The sequence below is a fragment of the Uloborus diversus genome, chromosome 6 (genome assembly GCF_026930045.1).
Source record: "Uloborus diversus isolate 005 chromosome 6, Udiv.v.3.1, whole genome shotgun sequence".
In the NCBI taxonomy this organism is placed as follows: Eukaryota; Metazoa; Arthropoda; class Arachnida; order Araneae; family Uloboridae; genus Uloborus; species Uloborus diversus.
This window is the reverse complement of record NC_072736.1, coordinates 96,428,218-96,450,194: the sequence shown is the minus strand read 5'-3', so window position 1 is coordinate 96,450,194 and position 21,977 is coordinate 96,428,218. Positions and strand designations below refer to the sequence as shown.

Here is a 21,977-nt window from a genome sequence, read left to right as displayed (position 1 = left end):
GCAACATGTTAAAGATGAAAATTGAATTAGTAGACTTATCAAACAAAAAATTCAGGCAGTAAAATCGCTACCTGCATCTGTTGTGCGCAGGTAACGCGCGACACAATCCCAAACTGACAATATGGTGACTGGTTGTTGATATGGTGAATTTTGATTACTGTCATGTGTTTAGTGACACTCCCAAAGTTAAGACATTTGATTGACGTACCGCATTACTCCGCATTATCCAGCATGCCGCAAAATTTGGGGGTCACCAGATTTTTAATAGCACTTGCCTGGTCTTTTCTGGCATGCTGGAAAAATCGAGGTTTGAAAAAAATTACTACAAAAACATATGTGTTAAACTTAAAAATGAGTATAAGTTCTATACATATCTCATTAATTTATAATAAACAGTCTGATTTAGTATTCATAAACAGTTTAATTTTGTAAAAATATTTACTAAAAATGTCATTTGTTATTTTAACAAGAAAAATATTAATAACAAATAATTTTATAAAAATTAAGTTTAAACTAAGTAAGCAATCATTTAAGCAGTAAATTACCACCTCTAAATCAGTGCTAAAGAATTTACCACAGCTATTCAATAAATAAAAATCAAAAACTTACCTTCCTAAAAGAAACCTAAAATAATTTATTTAAAAAACTTATGAAAAAATCGCGGTAATGATGATTGTTTCTGAATTTATTACTTTATTGGCATATAATTAAATCCATTAATAATGATTTACCATAAATAACAAGCACATATGCGATACACATTTTTTTCGAAAGAAAGTTACTTTCGGGATTTGTTTATTTTTTTCCTTACAGTGATTTGCTTTCTGAATAAGGAAAATTAACCTTTGTTTTGTTGAAAATTAAACCTCAAATTGTCCAGCATGCCAGAAAATTCGAATTTCCTGGCATGCTGGTGAACCTCGCTTTTTTCTGGCATTCCAGATAATGCGGGGTAATACGGTAAGAAACATCAAAATTGGGCAAGGCGTTTAGCCTCTACAACACCACATACGAACAAACATACATAGACTCAAACACATTACCCACCTTTGCGTCACGCCCGCGAGTCAGGTAAAAAAAGGCTCAATTCTTAAAATTTTTCCAAAAAATTCTTAAGTCGATTTTCCTACACAAGAAGAAGCACTAATTTAATAGTATGAATCTTGATAGTTTTGCTTGCTTTTAGAATGGTGAAAGTAAAAATTTAATTACACAGAAGTTAATTAATCAATATCCTGAATTATATATGGAAGGTTTAAACTCAGGGCAATATAACACACACAGAATTCCCTCCTTGAAAATAGTACAGGCAGGAGATTTTCAGAGAGTTACATTATCTTCCATGAAAAAGAATACTTGAAAACAATTTGGATGAACTGCAGATAAGCACAACACTCCAAGTGCAAACTTATACAATATCCGAATACTGAAGAAACTGAATTTTAGCCCTCGATGATATCAACAGGATGACCACAGGAAGAACAAAATCATTTTCCCTTATTTTTCTCTGTAACTAAGTTTTTCCGATTTCTCTTATAGTTGATTTTTCATTCTCTTCAAGTTATATTTCTATTCCTTCTTGTTACTTGAATGCACCTAGCCTTTAATAGTATTGCAAGCACTAATTACTTATATACAAAAATGAGCAAAAAGAACATGAAATGTCTTGAGACTGCTGATTTGTTAGGAAGCATTTAAGTTACATAGTTGGTTTAATTTATTTAATAAGAATGGAAAAATGTCTTGAACAAAACAAATGTTTTTTCCATTTAAAATTAGTTTACTACTTTCCCTACATCTCCAAAAGAGAGCCTACAAGTTTTTTAGACATCAGTTGGTAAAAACTTTTAAAGAACATCCTCCACCATCACCTCTTCCTCCAACTTCACAAAAGATGGCTTAAAGTTGGGTTTTCAAGACTTCAATTTCAAAAAAATTACAGAAGAACCCCTGAACCCCCTTCTTAAATCATCTAAAGATGACCTAAAATAACGTTTTTAAAACTTCAGCTACGAGCAATTTTTGAGAGTGAGCCCCCGAAACGTCCCCCAAACTTCACTAAAAATTTCCTAAACTTATGTTTTTAACACTCCAGTTTCAGAAATTTTCAAAGAGCTTTAGTTTTATCCCACCAAACACAGCTTAAAAGTTTTAAGACTTCAATCTAAAACTAAAATTATTTTTGGCACAGAGGCCCCCAATTCTTTCTACATAAGTCACTTAAAAATTTCCTTAAGTAGTGTACTTTACATATTTCAGCTTTGGAAGTTTTTGGGGGACATCTCACCAACAATTAAGAGAATCACTAAACACCTTCCCCTACATTCAGTAAAGGTCTAAATTTACCTTTTTTAAGACTCTAGTTTGAAATTTTTCTCAAAGCAGTCTCCCCTTCCCTCTATATTTACATCACCAAAGACAACCTAAAAGTTTTAAGACTTCAATGTCGAAAATTTTTCGTACAAGAGCCCAAAACTTTCCTCACCCTTGAATCCCACAAAGATAGCTCAAAGCAGAGTACTATTTTTTTTTTGAAAGAGAGCACTCTAACCTTAGTACTAAATTCACCAGAAGATTGCTGAATTTACCAGAAGATGGCTTAAATTCGCATTTTTAATGCTTCAGTTTCAGCTTTTTTTCTAGATAGAGCACCCTGCCTTATTTTTACATTTCCAAATATCATTCAAAATTTTAAGACTACAAGTTCGAAAATTTTTCGAGAGACAGTCTCAAAATACCTTCTCCTGTAAGTTACAGAAAGATAGCTTAGAGCAAAAGATAGCTCAAGAGTTCTAATCCAGTTTCAAAAATTTGTTAGAGAAGAGGCAAGCTCCGAACCCCTCCCCATATGCTCATGAAAGATGGCCTATAGTTAAGCCTTTAAGACACCTGTATTTAATTTTGTCTATGAAGAACCCTTCTGCCCTTTACCTTAGTATTACCCAAGACAGGAAGCAGCTTAAAAGACTTAAGTTGCAAAAATTTTTCAGGAGAGAGCCTCAGAATCCAGGACCCCTCTCTCATATTTTTACGTCACTAAAGACAGCCTAAACTTTTTTCAGAGTTCAGTATCTTTCAAAAAATTCTAAAGGAAGATTCTAAACAATTCCTTTTAATTCTCCAAACTTCAAAAATTACTTGCAATTGCGTTCATACAACTTCGTTTTCGAACGATCATAAGACAATTAAAAAAAGATTTTCTTTTAGAAAGTTGCCAGCAGTAGTGAAAAATAAGGACTTTCAAAGAGTTTAAGGGCCACCAGCAAAAAATAAAGTTTTTAAAGGCCCTTAAGGACTGTGGGAACCCTGTTTTTAAAACCACTTTACATCTTTATGCATTATGAAAATATTAGAAAGATTTTGCCTGAACTGAATATCTAGCTGCAATTACAGAATCTTCTATAATCTACAGTGTACTTATATTTTTTATTTTCAAAATCAATAATTAGATCAAGATATAGAGAAAAGAACAATGTAAAAATTAATTAAACTTTAAGCATTTTTATGCTTTTTATACTTTTATCTTTTAGAACAATTTATTATTGCATATTTAAGAGTAAGTTAAATTTTTGTTATAATTCAATAGGAACAGCAACACATTACACTAAAAGAAATATACCTGAATGTGTATCCTGCTCAGTTAAAAATATTGTAATCCTTCTCCAAAAATTATAATTGGGGAGCAATAAAAACTTTTTTGAAAGTTTTGTGCTTGGCTTAAATAATGGTTCAATTGCTTCTTGAAATATTTTTTAAAAGGATCATTTAAAAGACATATCATCCAGTTCTTAACACATTAATTAAGCAAAGAAAAATAATAAGGGCATTTTTTATTGCTTGGATTTAAAAAAAAGTAGTTATTAAAGAATAGGGAAAATAAATACAGTTGAACTTTATTAAAACAAATTCGAAGGAACCTTTAAAATAACTTTGACTTAACCAGAAAGTCTTTTCCAGAAAACAATAAACAGAAGGTTGCAAGTGTAGTTCCTCTTAGCAGTAATTTGTTTTAAACGTGTTTGAATTAATGAGGTTTGACTGCATTAATAAAGTTGCTCACTGCCAAAATTGCAGTTTTGGAGATGCACCTTTCTTGCTTACTAAAACATAATATCTGAGTAAAATCATAATAGGACTTTTTTGAATCAACAAAACCATTACTATTATTTTACTTGTAAATTAATATAGATTATTGCTGTACAGACTTGAGATATACATAAAATCTAAGTTTTTATTGATCTAATTATTAAGTCTTTTTTACAGGTCCACTATTTATAAGAACACTTTGATTCTGTTTGAATTGCTTAAACTTGTGACAATGAATATCTGACCTATGAAGTTGGAACAATAGCCTTTCTTCGATTTTATCCAAAGATGAAACCGTTAAAACAAGGGTATCATATTTCAGCATACTCCAAACATTTAAACCTAAAAACAATAATAATAATGGTGTGTATAGCATATGGTATAGATGAACACATAGTTACACAATAAATGAAAATTTATTACTAGAAGTATCCAATCAAAAAGATAAATTACAACTTCAAATTTGATGTTTTTATTATTTCAGATTGAAGAAAGGATTTTTATCTTTCATTTTTAAAAACTTTCAAACATGTTTTTAATTACATTTTCATTTGTCCATCATTTCAAAATTTAGGAAATGTCTGCAGACATGATGAAGGATGAAATGAAAGAAAAAGGGGCTCACAATCAAACCAAGCACTGCAGCGACATTGGAGGATGGTTTATACTTTGGTGGAAGTTCTTTACATTTATATGTGTTTGGATATTGGAGGATAGTTTGCATTTCAGATTATTTATTCATAAATATATCAGCAGATTGTTTGAACTATTAAGTGCAGCAGTTGATGTATCAGCATATGCAATGGAGTCAGCTTAGAACCAAAGTGGTCATGGAGAAGGAAGGTGAAATGGTTACAGTAATAACCATTAGTAATAACTATATAGTCTAAAATTGAGTTACCTGACAGGCATTTTAAATGGTTTATTTGTATTCATTATGCAAATGTTGGACACTCATCCTTAGAAATCCTCTGTAGCCCAGATTACTTTTGTCTCTGAACTGTGACGAGAAACCAGTTGAATATTAAATGATTAACTCTTGAAATTAAACATCTTCATCGTGTTTGAGAGCTTCCTTCTGGTAGTTAGAATTGCTGATTGTCAGAAACCTCGGTTTTTCCAGCATTATGTGGCAATTTAGTAATTGTTAGGTTTTACACTAAAAGGTTGCGAGAAAACCCGAGCTTGTAAAGGGTCTTGAACCATTAACACAAACCCCAAACTTAAGTCTTTTATCTTTTAAAAGCAACAATATGAGAAAGAAATCCACGACATGTTTAGGTTATGTTAGCACTCTCTATCTCTTTTATTTTCCCATAAAAGCCTATCCAACAAATTCATATTTCTTATCTCTTTTATTTTTTCATAAAAGCCTATCCAACAAATTCATATTTCTAATATTACATAGTTTACTCTAAGTTAATGCTTTTGACTAGGAATTCTGAATAGTATCCACTGGCTACCAAAGTCACAAAAAATGGTATCCATATTTAAAACAAGAGGATGTATGCAGTTATCTGCAGAATAGGGTGACATGGTAACCCTGGATAAGCAAAAATTTCACAGATAAATTCGCAGGATGAGTAAGAAATTTTACTAGAGAACATTACACAAATGCTAAAAAAATCAATAACACTCATGCATATATTTAAACTCCAGCTGAAAACGATACAGTTTATGTAAAAGGAAAAAAAAAGGTTTGATGTCATTGAAAGGGAGGGGGAAATATATAGGAATACTTGAAAATAGATTTTGCTTTTGTTAGATGAAAATGGGTGCATTTTTCAAAAATTCAGTAAGTTATCACCTAAAAAAAAAAAAAAAAAAAAAAAACCAAAAAAAAACCAAAAAAAAAAAAAAAAAACACCGCAATGTGGATAATCCTACCAGATAATCGGGAGTTTATTGTGTAGAATATTCAATGAACCATGTACCTTGTTTTGCTTTATATGGCTATGACAGATAACTTACTTTGCCTCACACTTGGCACATTTCGTGCACATATAAAGAAAAGAACATAGTTAATACCTATCTGAAACTAAGCAGGAAATTATTTCATTTTATAGACAGAGGACATGGTTGATTTAGTGTAACAGGAACAAAAATGGTACTTATTACTCCTTTAATTATTAAAACAAAAAGCAAAATAAGTATGCACAAAATGGAAACCTATGCTTATACTATCATGCATAATGTCAAAAAATAAACATTTTGAATTTCTGCAACTTGCATATATGTTGAGTGGAGGCAACTGATTTTTTTCTTTAAATATCCAAGAAAGAATTACACTAATGAAACAAGTGTAAAACCAAATTCCGAATTTTGATCCTTTTTGGTGTTCTCTCCACTTTTACATAAGAATTTCTATGTATTTTAGTATTGCAAGGAAAAGAATACTTTACCATAGAAGGGCATTAGTGTAACAGATGGCAAACTGTCTGTTGCTAATGTAATGTTGTGAGGCATAACATCATATCTGTAATTAACAAAAGATATTAGTAACTTTACATTAAATTCATATACTTTTTATTTCATATTGAAATGAAAGCATCGGGTAGAGCAGGGCAGGGGTATTTTGCTGGGTACCAGAAAAAGTCCAACTATGAAACTCAGGACTCTCATAAATTTAACAACATCTTTACTTTTTACCTTAATTTTTGATGTCTAGTACATGAAAACTCCTTGTAAAAAAATTAACTGATTTGCGGCTAAATGAAAAATTTAAATAACAAGATACTTTCTCTCCTTAAACAGAGCCTAATTATTTTTACAAATAAATTAAAAAAAAAAAAAACCCTCACACTATCTTGTGAACGTTCTTTATAATTATTTTTTTTAATTTTTTATTTTGATGACTGATTATAGTGCATTTTTTAACCCTGGGTCATGAAATTACCTTTATATTTACCGCCTCCTCTCTTCTAGAAATTGAACATTTTAAAATTAGAACTGCTATTTTAAAAGCTTTGGAATGTTTTTTGTTACTTTATTTATTTATTTTTGGTCTTTGCTACACATTAGTTTATCTAAATGAGGGAAGGGTCTGATGAAAAGGGGTGTGATTTTTTAAAATATTTTTCGAAAGATTATTTTCAAGAATTTTACATCCCCGCATAGAGCTCTTGTTGCTTTCTTTCTTTAATTAATTATTTTCTCACACCTGCCTGATTAAAATGTAACTCCAGACGTAACTCTCCCAAAGCACCTGTTTGAAGGGAGGAGGAACAGCAAGGAAGAGTATAAAAAGGAGGGATTCTTTTTCTTCTGACTAAAAAGTATTTTTCTTTACTTAAAATGGAAAAGAAGAAACAAATAAGCAAATAAAACTTGCTTAATACATTTATGATGTTCAAATTGGGTAAATTTAGAAAATGAAATTTGCTAATGTTCCTTAAAGTTAATACTAATAAAATGTACATATATGTATATAGATACTTTCAATAAATAGCTGCCTGGATTTGGAGAAGGAAAATTTAAAAAGTGACTTGACAAAATGTTTAAATTTTATTCATTCTTAAGCAACTGCAATTTAAAATGGCTGTTTTTTCCAACCCTAATAAGTTTTCTTTTCATTTTTTATTAATATGTGGAAGCAAATTTTAAAAAGTTGAGAAGGATAAGCATAAAATCTTACTCATTTATAAGTAGAACAGAAACTCCCCATTTCCTTTCTTTGATGAGATCTTCTATGTACTGGAAAAACAAATGAGCATTTCAAAAAGAGAAATACATATAAAAATATAAATGAATTTATACATATAATGAAATAAAATGTTTGTGTGTTTGTGGCGGAATTGGAAAAAAGTTGTTTCAGTTCTTATGTGATTTTTATCACTTTTTATACAATGGAGCCTGAACTAATTGTTGTAATAATGTATGGTTGTAAATAGCAAAACTAAGTTTTAATAGCAATTTCATCGTTAAGAATCACAACAATGTGTTTCTTAGCAAGCAAATCTTCTCCAAGAATTTTGTTCAGGGTTAGAAATAAATATGCATCAAAGTGAATATTTATCAACAATGTAAAAACAGTCTTAGATTTTTTCTCAAATAATAGAGATAGATGGTAATGTAGATAGATGCTTAACTACAGATAACCTCCATACAGATATGGGGACAGGTAGATATAGAGTTAAATAAGTACAGAGCTATAAATATTGATCGGAATAATTTTTATAATAGCAGCAGTTGCCGGAGACAGCAATCTTGGTGCAAATAGGTGAATGGAGGTAAGAAGGAAAACATTTAGGGTAATGGCACCAGTAACAGACATGTTTAAGACATCACTCTCAGGTTAATTTTATTTTCTGAGCTTTTTAATGTATTTAGACTTTTAAAACTTTTTCTCTTATGCAACTACATTTCATCTACTGTTTGGCAGCTTTTGGATCCTTTGAATTAGTTCTATTTTTATTTGCTTAATTTTGAAAAAAGGTTCAACCCCCCAGTAACCGACATCGGAATAAGTGATTATACCCAGCAACAGATAGGATGAGGAAGGATGAGTAACCGACAGAATTCCTCTTTTCTCATCAAAATGTGCAAAAGTTCTTTATTTTTAGAGCTAAAGTCTTATTAAATTTAAATGAACATTAAACACCAGCAGACCTCGTGGTGGCTGTTCATAACCTTCCACCACTGCCTTGTAAATACCAACTGGCTCATAAAACTCACTCTGATAACACTAGATGGTTGCACCGTATTCATGGGTTGCAGCAATATCATTTTTACCCACCTAAAATTCTTATTATACAAATCCAAACTTACAACTGTCTCATACTGGACTCTTGTCTGTTACTGGTGCCGTTACTCAAGCTGCTGAAAGCAACTAGTAAATTAATAAGTTAATAAAACTATAAAGGACAACTTAGATATAAATCTGCTTCCGTAAAAAACTATGATGGCACAAGAATGTGGGGAACAATGAATGAGATTACAGGAGTAAACGAATAACTGATATAAAGCTCATGTGGTGCAATTACAGGAAGGGTCCTTTAATGACACAGCTATTCAAGATGTAATAATGCTGTGGCTCTTTCCTTATCTACAGTTTAGTTTCCCTGCTCAAGTACTTAAAAAGCTAATACATTTTGTTACAAGAAAAATGCAGAATTCTTGATTTTAAAATGACACTAAAAATAATATGTACAATGTACATGTTACGATGTGACACACACTAATCATTATATATGTTACATATATATTTTTCAGAAAGTTACTACTCTATATTTAGATACATAATGGTTTCTTACATACAAATATATAGATATTAAAAGCAAAAGTTTGAAATTCCTGATAATGCAGATATAAATATAAGAATATCACACTTGCAACAATAGATTGAGCAAGAGATACAAATTGCAGCATTGATAGAGAGAAAAGGGTGAATGACTCAATTTGTCTGCTAATAAATCCTTTCAGCTAATAAATATGTTTTGCATTTATTAGCTGAAAAATCCCCTTGAAATAACTAAACTTGTGCTATATGACTTTTTTCTATATATAATTTCATACCATGCAAAAACTTTTCCCAGTATTTACAATTTTGTAACCTATTAAAAAACTTTCATAGCTGATATCACAAAATAATTATGAGTTTTTCAATATTAAATGCTGAACAAGGAAATAACCACCTTGGGGAAAAAATGCGGTAGATCTGTTTTCGAAAATGGGTTACATTCATCTATTAGGATCTTTTAACAGAATTTTTTTGCAAGACAAGTAGAATAGGACGTATTACAAATTTCAAGGTTTTACTAGCCCTTATTGTATAGACATACAACAATCCAATTTTTTTGAAACGTTGCCAGTTTTGATGTTTTATTGAGATAAGATGCTTTAAATACCTTCCAGTTAAAAGTGATTAAAAATCTCAAGGAAATAAGATCATTCCAGGCTATCTTTACAAATTTCATTATATTTAGTTCTAAAACTAATGAACTTTTTCTGGTGCATTTTTATCTTACAATAAAAAAGGTTTATTTCACAGACATAAGATTAAAGCCTTCTTTATTTAAAAAAAAAGTACATAAAATAAATGAATGAAATATTTCAACTGCTAAGTAATTGTTATACCTTTGAGTCACTTGAAGGAATTTCCAATGAATCAACAATTACCAAGTCATCCTACAAGGGTTTTAAAATCAGCATTAATTAAAACAAATATTATTTTATGAAAACAATTATATATAATTTTATGTTTATATAAATATACATTAGTAATAAATATAACTACACAGTAGAAAATAAAGAATTTGACCATGCCATAAAAACTATTCTATGTATTTCTAAATTCTGAAAAACCTGAAAGTGCAATACATGAAGTACAGTTAAGTCTGGACTTACATGATTCGTCCCAACACGTCTCTCGTAAACCAAAATTTTGTGTTGGGAAAAAGGGTATGTATACGAATTTTTGATAAATGTATACACAATAATATTAGACACTTGCACCAGTACGCCATAGGCGGCCAATCTAGCCAACCTGGCGGCTAGTTGATACTATTTTTTGTTGTTTTTGGCAACCGGAAGTAAAACACAAGCATATGACAGGGAATGTAAGCTAAAAAATAGTCTTAAAAAATAAATACATAAAAAAAATTTAAATACTTTGACAAAATAATTTTTTGTCTAATAAAGATATACTGACTTTCAGTTTCTGCCTCACTACATCCTTGCCTGGCAGACTTAGCATGCTTTATCCTCCTACAAAGGTCACCCTTATGGGTCAAATATATACAGATGAGTGTAATGGATAATGAGTGGTACTGATAATAGAATGGCATAATAGTAAACTAAAAAAGAACGGATGTGTGCATCACATGACATCCTTTTACACCAATTTAATGTTATTTCCCCATTATTGGAAAATTTAATGTGATTCAATAGTTAACTCTCTAAATATCACCGACAGTGGCCAATTTGAAACCAGATTAAAAAATAAAAATAATTTTAAAAAAATCGCCAAATTTATCGCCAAGTTGGCGACCAAAAGACTGCCGATATATCGCCAAGTGTCCGCCAAATTATAACACCAATTGAGTATACATCGAAATTAACGATGATTTCCCTTCCAAAAAGGGGCAAAAGATCCCTTTAGGAACACCCAAATGCAAACAAAAGGGGAGGTGCACAACTAGACCCCACTAGGAGTCTACATACCAAATTTCAACTTTCTAGGACATACTGTTTTTGAGTTATACGACATACATACGTCATGAGAAAAGTCGTTGTATGGATATTTCGGGTGTTTATATGTCCACAGGCACTTATCCAAGTATGGTCGGGTTGAAAAAAAAAAAAAAAACTCAACATTAATTCGGGGGTGAGCAAAATGGAAATTAAGGACGAATTTTGAGTGAAAATTTTTTCGCTATTACAATACTTCCTTTTTTGTAAAAGGAAGTAAAAACTTACTTGAGCAAATTTTGAAGACAACATTGATATTAAACCGGATACTCTTGATGATAAAGGAAGCATGTAAAAGGATGTTTTCGGACCTCGCTTTCCATGAGCTTTTCCACCTAGCAATGAAAAAATGAAAATATTATACAAAACACAAATTACTTTTTATACATGTATTATCTAGTAATCCAGGGTTCTCTCTACTCTTAGTCAAGAAAAAAAAACTAAAGAACTATTTTTAAAAATTAAAAGGATCACAAATCTACATATTTTAGACATGAAAAAGCACATGATACATTTAAATCAAAGGGTTTCCCAGTTAACCTTCAAATGTATTATCCTTTCTTTGTTTATAACTTCAGAGTGGCAAACAAAAACAACTAGAAAAATTCATAGAATTTCATGATTCTGAGAAAGCTATGGAAAATTTCACACATCACAGAAGAAAAAGCCTTAAAAATACTATTAAATTAAAATTTATTACTGCTTCTATGAAGGAGGGGGGAAAAAGAAAGGAAACAAAATCTAGAAAACTTTTCTGGTTTGTTTTTGTAGAAATTCTGATTGAATTCATCAATACTGACCCACAAAATGATACCAGCCCGTCGCAGGCAGCTAATCTAGCCACCCTATTGGCTAGATTAACTAATTTTTGAAGGGAAAGAAAGATTGTTTAAAAGAATACAGTGAAATCCCGTTACAGCGAACTCCAAGGGACCGGTGAAATTTTTTGTTGTAACAGAATTTTCATAATGTGTTTAATGTATGTGTTTTGCAAATCTCCACTCTAATTTAACTAAATATGCAACATTTACGACTAACTATCTAAACGTTATTAACGATCTAAAATATAATTTAACACCATTTATTCTGAAAAACAATGAAAAAAATATTGAACACCAAATCTTTTATTCACTGTTCTCTTCACAAAAAGTGTTACTTTCTTTTGTAACGCGATTTTTCCCCAGAGGACATTATAAAAAATTCTATATTATAACACTTCACTGACCACTAGAAAAGACATTGGCATTTGTTCTTATACGTCAGCTTACGTTTCAGCCTGAACGGAATTCCACCTTGAATGGCTCTACTTCGAAAGTATAAACGGAGTTTTCACATAACGACTTGTAAAAGTCGTTGTTTAATTTCCGAAAACAGCGATAAGTAAAAAATATTCAAACTGGCATTGAGAAAAACATTTTGTAACAAATTTTTGAAGCAATCAATTCGCTAAAACGAGATTTTTTATACATTATCTCAACGGGTTTTAAAATGGGACCACACATTTTGTTCGTTGTAACGGATACTTCATTATATCGGTATTCGTTGTAACGGGATTTCACTGTATCTATTTTGTATCACAAGATTTAATTGTTAAAAATTGCTACCCCTTGGTACATTACTGGTTGTTTAAATGATTTATTAGCTTACCATGGGATATATAATGCATCTTCAATTTTAACCAAAACTTAGAATGGAAATGAAGACAAATTCAATAAAGACAAATTCGGTTTATTTACTTGGGAACAAAACTTAAAAAATCAAAACTGATTCCTAAGCAGGATGGAGAAAGATTGATCGTTGAAAAAGTATGTGTTCTTTTTCTTAGATATGAAGCAGTGAGAAGCGAAGGGATGTAAGTGGCAAAATGAAAAATTTGGGGATAACCAGTACACATGGTAGATGAATCTCTCTTCTGTCGGGGGGCAAGAGATGGTACTAGTAGCCCTGGCAGTTGCTGCTATACAGCATGATTTAGAAAACAAATTCAATGAAAGTCTACCTAGAATGTTATATTTAAACGCGTTTTACTCAAAACTTGAAAATGTCCACTTACATCCCTTTGCTTCTCACTGCCTCATACGGAAAAGTAGGTTTAACGTTGTATTGCAGTTTTTCTGTAATTAAGCAGCAGTTTTTAAACATGTGCTCTTTGTGTTCTCAATATTAATTATTATTTCCTAAACAGTAGATATTATAAAGTATGCTCAGTTACAATAAAAAAATTTTTTTTTTTCTTAAAAGCATGAGTATTTTTTTTAAATTCCTGAATTTTTCTTCTTTAAACTTGAAAAAACAAATGGAATTCTATGAATCTAAAGATTGAAATTTTCAGAATGCTGCTAATTGGCAGAAAAACAGCATCTACCTCTTAAAAAAATTGGCGACCGAATGCTTCCATGCCTTGCTCGGCCAGTCCCTTTTTGAGGCCAAGGTTTTCGGCCACCACCACGCATTTCAGCACGGGAGTATTCTGTTACAAAGTCCTAAATGGTGTAAGAAAAAAAGGCAAGTTTTACTAGAAGTTAATTGACATATTCCAACAATAGAACTCAGATTTTTTGAAGCATTCAAATTCATTGTTTATGCATTTCAAATAATAAACACAAAAAAGAAAAAAAATATTTACCACATGCCGATATTTTTTTTGCCATAAATAGTTGTGGAAAATAACATCAATTCTAAAACAAAAGATAAAAGACAAAATACATAATTATAAATGGATCAAATTATTAAAACAAATAAAATTCAATATCGGAACACAAAGTCAGTATGAGTGAAAATCACATGAGCATTTTCTCTCCTTTTATAAATATGATATGCTCTAATTTAGGACATTTATGGCTATTAAAATACAGTTCACTCCAGCTACAATGCGACTCGACTTATGCGAAATGGCTGTAATGCGCGTTTTTCACAAGTAACAAATTTTTGAGCTCCTCGCTGCAACATGAAAATTTTCGGAAAGAAATTGCGGTGCTAAGTGTCGACTTTGTTATTGACTACTAAATATTGTTTTCCTGAATGTACTTTCATCTTTTAGCCACATTGACTCCCAAGTTCCCACATCCTACTAGTCCATAGATCACTTTGTTTGTTTGTATGAAAAAACCACTCCACATTTTCCATTATTACTATGTTTTTTAATTTTAAATATGAAAGACGAGGAAATACTGTGGCACCTAAGCACGTTGTTTCATATCAAGTTTATGAAGATGGAAAGAAAAGGAGAAAGTTGTGGTGACAACTTAAGAAAAAGTAAACATTCTTGATATGCTTGAACAACTAAAAAGTGAATTGAAGGTAGCACAACAATTAGGTAAGAGTGAATGTTCCATACGTACAGTTAAAAGTCAAGTAAAAGGCAATCTGTAAAAGTTTAAAACTTAATTTTAATATGCAACTCGCAGAGTAGTGTAGTGCAAACAGTATGAAAGAAAGAGGGGTGTTACCATAGATGGAAGAGTTATTGAAGTAACAGTGAAGCAACTGTATTTAAAAATATATTAGAACAACAATCTGATTACACAGCATAAATCATCTTCAATTTTTAAGTTATAAATTGTACCTACTGAACAGTATGATTATAGTGCTGCGCTTTAGTATTAGTGCATACTGTACGTACTGTAATGATTTATCCCCATTGATCATTGATTTTGTACATCGTAACAGTATTTTATGCTGAATAATGCAGTTTTTTTTAATAAATAGAGTAAAAATTCAGCTTTATATGCAAGAATCCGTAAAGTATACAGACATGTGACACACTGAAGAAAAAAATACTGAAATACCGCAGCGTCACAACATACTTTCATAAATCAAATAAACTAACTGATATAACCACAGTGGATAATACCAGGGTGTATTAAGAATGCATGAACATTTCAAAACAATAATAAAAAAAAGACCTCAGGAATGTTAGTTATTAATAAATTAGATACTTTATTAATGACTGAAGAGATTATTAACAAAGCTAATCTATCCCGTTCTTAAAACTATTGAAAAATTTCAAGCATTGCTGCACCAAAAAACTATGAGGTAAAACAAATTTTAATATTGATGGATATTATTCAAATCCAATTTAGTAAAGATGACAGAAAAATAGGAGAAAATAAACTAGTCTTACAAGAAATAAAAATCAAATTAGAGTTAAATGTATTTTTTTCAATTAAAAACAGAATGAAAAAAAAAATCTGATTTTTAAAACAAGTTCAACCATAGTTTATAAATAGTGCTGGTAAGTAAACATAAGTAGTAAAAATCTGTAAATAAAATCTTATTTGCAAGCTATACAAATTATTATTCCTAAGCATTTTTTTCAAAGTGTCATCATCCACTTCTGGAGCATAGGATTGGAATCCATCCAACACAATTGAAATAAAAAAAAAAAAAAAATCTTTATCAAATAAACGTTCCTTTTTGCAAGAAATTCGAAAAGATAAAGCAATCAAATTCAAAATTGCTGCAAGAGCATGTTCAATGCACAACTGAAATCGTATAACACAACGATAATCCCTTTGTTTTCCTTTTATGAAAGTATCACTTTACAGATTGGAATCAAGTTAAACCAATTACAGCCCAGGAAAACGCTTCACCCGCAAAATATGGATTTTCACCAAAATGAAGTTTTTGCATTTCAAAATTATCAAAAATACGGAATTTGGTTAAAATACGGAAAAATCACACGTCTGAGTATAGTTAAGAAATGGTATAAAACCGTTTAAGAGGGGTTTAAAAATGTCTAAGATAACTGGGTATGTTAATAAAATCTTTGTATGCATACCCTTTTCTCACAATGCAAAATTTCGACTTACACGAAGGGTCTTGGAAAGCATCCCTTGCATAAGTCGGGATCCGACTGTATATGTTTTGGGCACAATTATATTTTTAAGTAGGCAATAGATGAATCAGCTAAAAAAAGGGTAATTTTTGGTTTAAATTTGTTTTCAATTTCCAAAGTTCTTTACTAACCGTAAATAGTTCCAAAACTATTTTGCTCTACGTATGGAAAAAGTGGGAGAGTGCATTAAATAAAGACTTTTCCGTTTCTTTCTTTTTTTTGGTCAATGTAAATGGGCCTTGGGAATAGAACCTTTCATTTTGAAAGAACACAGTACAGTCAACTCCTGATAGCTCAAAGTCCCGAGGGACAGGTCGCTGACCAAGGGGAGGGTTTTAGGGGTTAAACCCCTCCCATTGGGAAAAAAATATAAAAAATCAAATGAAGAGAAGCACACATTTGATTTAATTTACTTCAAATGTTAAAATTTTCAGGCGCAGCTTTTTTTTTTTTTAATTCTCTTTGAAGGTTTTCGACAATTTACAGCTGTCCACTCTTTATTGACTAAAATCATATTTAAAAAAAAAAGTGATGGAGGAACTGCTGAAAGGGCTATCAATACAAAGCATTCATTTCGTTTAAGTGCTTCTTAAAAGAAAGTTATGATGACTTAAGCGTTTCACAAAAAGAGAAGAGTATTGCATCTATGAAGATGCATAGTAATTGTGTTTGGTGATGCAATTTGCGTCTGCAACGAACCCCTTTATATTTTGTTTTCTACACATTATTTAGAATGCAAAATCTGAAAACAGATGTCCTAAAAGAATTTGTAGAATTTTTTGAGTACGTGTTGCAATATACCACAGTGTAAACAGGTAATACGGTTTGAATCTAAACAAGCAGTAGAATGAATAAATAAATATTGAACCTTCTAGTGTAGCCAGAATTTTTCTTCCAGGAGGTGAGGTTAATAACGATCCTGACCATGATACAGTAGAATTGGTAATATTACTTAAAACCAGGGCTTCTAGGAATTTGTACGCCCTTCACTCTGAGCATTAAACAGAAATGAATTCTTTCATACACTATTGTGTTTTCCTGACAATGCAGATAAAAATGAAAAAACATTGAAACCTAAACCCCTCCCTTCGTGAATGGACCTGCCGAGGGAGTGGCTAAAACTTTTGAGTTATTGGATGTTTGAGCTATGGGAAGTTCTTACAGCCTTTTCAAGAGTTAGGGACCCAATGAAAATTTTGAGATAAAGAAAATTTCAACTTTTAGGCTTTGAATTATCAAGAAATGACAGTATTAGGATTGAAGCCTATTTTTTTTTTGTAGTGAAAAGTCAAACTTCTACACTGATACTTGTCAATCATCTGTTTTCAAAAGTTATATAGAGCTTGTTGCCTAACATCACATTTGCTCTGAGCCAAATACATTTTAATAGGAAAGCCGATTTTCAATGCATGTTGACAGTTCTGAAATAATTTTGCAGTATAATGTGCTAATTATTCATTCAAAACCATTAAATTTTTGATTTCAATAGATAATTTAAAGGCAAGTAAAATTCTGAATGCTTTCAAATAAAATTGGTATATGTACACAACACTGGTAGCAGAAACAGCGCAAAGCTGAGGCATACGTCCCAGATTCTAGACAAAGTTCTGAAGATTATTTCTTAGTTTTTTTTAGAGGAAACTGCTCCTCCCCCCCCCCAAACCTTTTAAAGAATAAATAATCTTAAATTTAGGATGTAATCAACAAGTAGCATGTACTCACATTTTTTTAAGTTCAGCATCAAGCTTTCAAGTATTTCTCAATGGCTCATTTAGATTTTATGATTACTCTATTATCGGATTATCTTGTAGCTTATTTTTGAGATTTCAACTTGTGCAACAGACTGCTGGAAGAAATTTTGCAGCCAAATGCAGAACTGCTTCTATATATTGGCTTTTGTGACAATACTGATCAATAGGGCTTTGTTTGTATGAACAATAAGATGTTTCAGATTTCTTGCAAAAGAAGTCTTGCAATTTCTGGTTCTCTACCCAGCATAGACATAGCGAGTTTAGAGCAATAGAAAACACCAGTTTTGTTCAAATACAGTTCTGTTGTCACAGTATTTCATTCTTACTTTAAAAAGCTGTTTTCTATAATATTTATAACAATGAAACTTAAACTTCAGAGGGTGTTAAAAGATTTTTAGAATCAAATACAACCAAAATATCGTATTAGTTTTTATTTATTGAATAGCTATGGCAAATTCTTTAGCACTGGTTTAGGGGCGGTAACTTACTGCTTAATTGTTTGCTTACTTAGTTTTAATTTATTTTTTATAAAATTATTTGTTATTAAAGAATATTTTTCTTGTTATAATAACAAATGACATTGCTAGCAAATATTTTTACAAAATCAAACTGTTTATTAATACTAATGAGATATGTATAGAACTTATATCCATTTTTAAGCTGAACATATGTTTTTCAAAGTATTAATTTTTTTCTAACCTCTATTTTTATTAAAAACATGGTGACCCCCAAATTTTGTGGCATGCTGGATAATACGGTATAAAGAAACACTGAAATAAAATTGCTTGCCAGTAGTTAGGGATTCTAAGTTTTTCTAACAGTGTGTGTTAGAGCATAGTAAGGAAACGAAATCTTTTTGTAAAACAAAAACAGATTGACAAAGAAAATATTTTATTTTTTGGATTAAACAGAAATCAAAAAAGTTCTGAAAATACATAAACAAACACATCTGTGAAATAAAGGATTAATATTTATACCTTGGCATAGCAGAAAATACAGATGGATGTAAGTCAACTAAACCAAGTTTTTCTTCTTGTACTGTATCCATATTCGTAACCCAAGCCTGACGTGGTGTTAAGTGCTTTTTAGGATATTCAAGGTTCCGAGAAGTGATTATTGGCAATGGTGGTCTGCTACTTGGTACAACATTCTCTGCATGTATATCAGGGGGAGCTGCATCGGACTCAAAATATCTTGAACTGCATAATGGGGAGCTTCTTGCTGGCTGAAAAAAGATGTAAGAAGCATCAAAAATGGATGACTATGAACATGAGACATACTTTTTGCGTTCATATAAAGTGAAGAGTAAAGAATGTGAGAAAAATTACTTAGTAACTTTTTAATTAATTGAATGCAATTGTGAAAATGTAAAGTATCTGCCTAAATTTGCATTATGAAAAGTAAGGATTTTCATAGATCGAATACAAACAAAATTATCTCTTTTATCTTATGCTTACCAGGGGGTAATTAAAGAGGGGGATCATGGTATAAAACTTTGGAAAACATCCTGTCCCATGGCAATGAACTATGGAAATTGGGAGGGGGAGAGGGGGATTATCATAAATATCAGGAATAAATCTGGCACAGTCCTAGAGTAAAATAGAGAGGCTACGCTATACTAAGGAATTGAAGCTGGAAGTTGCACTGATACATCCCATGATCTTTAGCATCTCACTAGAGATCTTGGGATACATTATGATTCAAAACATTGTATTACTAAAATTTGTTTGGTAGTTTTTTTAAACTTAGATATAGTAGCAAGTTTCTGAAGCACATTTTTGAAGTTGCATTTTAACACGAATTAAAATGCAAAGCAATCCATCAGCTACTTTATTTGGTCCCTTTGCGAGATTAGCGACAATCATTCTCGCAAACCGACCATGTTATCATAACCCCGCCAGGTGCATGCACAGAGAAAGAGAGAGGTGAGACACCAGTTAGCCCGGACCCGAGCCTGTAATAGGCCCGAGATTTTTATAATGAGGAGTGAAATATATGTAGGGACGTAGAGGTAAACAATATGGAACAGGTCCTCCCGAGTAATTTGCGACGAGCCTCAAAATTTCTGTGCACACCCCTGAACCCTGTCCATCTTTGCATCTACATATATTATATAATTCTGGCTTCAATTGCATGTCTTTTTTGTCATAGACATGGCCTTTCTACATAAATTTCCTTACTCTATGGGCTTGGTTGAAATTATTTGTAACGTAAACAAAAGCGAATAAACAGAAAAATGAAGCAAGGCTGAAATAGATCCAGTCACCCTTTCGGTCTAGTTACAGCTATTGGGTCAGGACAGGCTTACGCCTGATCTAATTCATTTATATGAAAAGTTCAGGTGTAGTTCAGTCCGTGCGAAATTAAAAGGATTCTGATACTTTAATTGTTTTTTAAGGTAAACGTCGTGTTAGTGCTGAAACTGCACTTATTATTTTAAGTTGTTTTTGCGCAATAAGTTATTTTCTCTGAATTTCAGCTTGTTTTCAGTGTTATTTTGTAATTTTAGTGTATCAAATACTTTTTTCAAATACAGTAGGCTCCCGATTATCTTGACTCCGTACTATAAGGCCTAGTAAAGAATGTTTGAAAGCGGTCATTTGTAAAACTGGTCATAGAAGTGCATGGGGAAAATAAAGAATACGAAAAGGTTTTTCGGTTTTTCATTTTCTACCATTTGCCCGCAACCTCTGTGCATTCTGATCCTCTAATAACAAAGGTGGCACATTAGTTAGAAGCTGTTTTGCAGTCACTTTTGCACATGACACAGTAAGTACTACTGCTTTTGTTATTTATCTAAAATATGTAATTACATGTGTTTTGAATTAAGTAAGGGATGAAGTTAGAAGATGGAACTCGGCCCAATCCAGATTTTTTGTTATCCAGACTGCCAATCCCCCACATTAGTCCGGATAATCGGGAATTCCTACTGTATTTTCATTCATCGTTAATTAAATGAATTTCTTTGTCTTTAAAGTGAAGTAATAAATTTCTTAAATCTTGTTTGATGCACATGATTTAATAGGGATGCTAGTATAAAATTGAATATTTTTTATTGTCATTTTGATCAAAATAGTTTTTTATTTCTTTAATGGATGGATACGTAAGCACTTTGTTTTGAATGTTTTGGCAAAGCATTTCAGATACATCGCCATGTATTGCACGTTGTGATATTTCTCCCGATTTGTTAGTTAAGAATTTTGAGTTATATTTTAAAACAAAAAATGTCATAAATAAGAGAAGCAATCGACAGCACTTGGTCAATTGATAGTTTAAAAGCAATTTCTATTGAAAAGCAATTAATTACTTACAAAACTTTTGCATATTGACAAATGTCGAAAGAGTTTCAGCATCTATAAAAGAAAACAAAAGCATAATAAAAACAAAATTTACAAATCAACTTAAAAGCTGCCAACATAAATTATTCGTTCAAAAAGCGACCAACATGGTTCACATAATAGCTTTTTTTTCAGCATTTACGTACTCAAAAGTACATAAAAATATGCATATAAAAGTTCACAGCACTCCAATTTGTTTTTTAAGTAAAAAATACATACCGCTGAATTCATGGAACTTTCTCAAATGCTAAGCTTGAAGGGAAATTCAAAAAAACATTCAAAGTGGAAAAAAATGCAATCACTATCTTAGGAGCTCATAAAATACGGGCAAAGTTCAAAACATTAATATTTAAAGAATAATAATTTCATTAAATTTTTGTGCATGTCGTAATGTTTACTTTTTTCTTCTTAACCGGAGTCCGGAGCATTTTTCTGTTGCCAGTAGCATTTAACAAAATTTAAATGGTAATGTATGGTAAGGCGTGTATCAAGTAGAGGTTTAATACTGACGTCACAAGTCTGATAGAAACACGTGACTGGTTCCAACTAATTAGATTACGCATTAAAATATGCAAGCAGAACTAAATTAAGGCATAGACTCTTGGGGAACGGGCTCAAGTTTTTCTTTTTAAAGGAGCAGTTTCATATCGCTCGGTAGTAAGGTGTAATTATTAAATCTAGAACAAAAAAAAAAAAAAAGACCTGAGACCCACTTCCCCCAATTGACTCTAATTTGAATTCTGAAACTTTGAACTCAAATTATGTTTTTCGCAATCA

The 21,977-nt window shown here is 31.3% G+C and overlaps 1 protein-coding gene across 1 annotated transcript; it reads right to left on the bottom strand.

The window, feature by feature from the left end:
• Nucleotides 1–4,233: 4,233 nt before the first annotated feature.
• On the bottom strand, nt 4,234–21,627 carry LOC129223928 (39S ribosomal protein L4, mitochondrial-like). The gene is made up of 10 exons (XM_054858307.1): nt 21,420–21,627; nt 21,174–21,215; nt 18,840–19,087; nt 13,901–13,952; nt 13,640–13,757; nt 11,503–11,609; nt 10,162–10,212; nt 7,721–7,779; nt 6,489–6,562; nt 4,234–4,428 (listed from the first exon to the last, which is right to left on the bottom strand). The coding sequence occupies exons 1-10, from the start codon at nt 21,429–21,431 to the stop codon at nt 4,247–4,249; spliced, it is 945 nt and encodes a 314-aa protein (XP_054714282.1). The 5' UTR covers nt 21,432–21,627; the 3' UTR covers nt 4,234–4,246.
• Between the last annotated feature and the right edge of the window lie 350 nt (nt 21,628–21,977).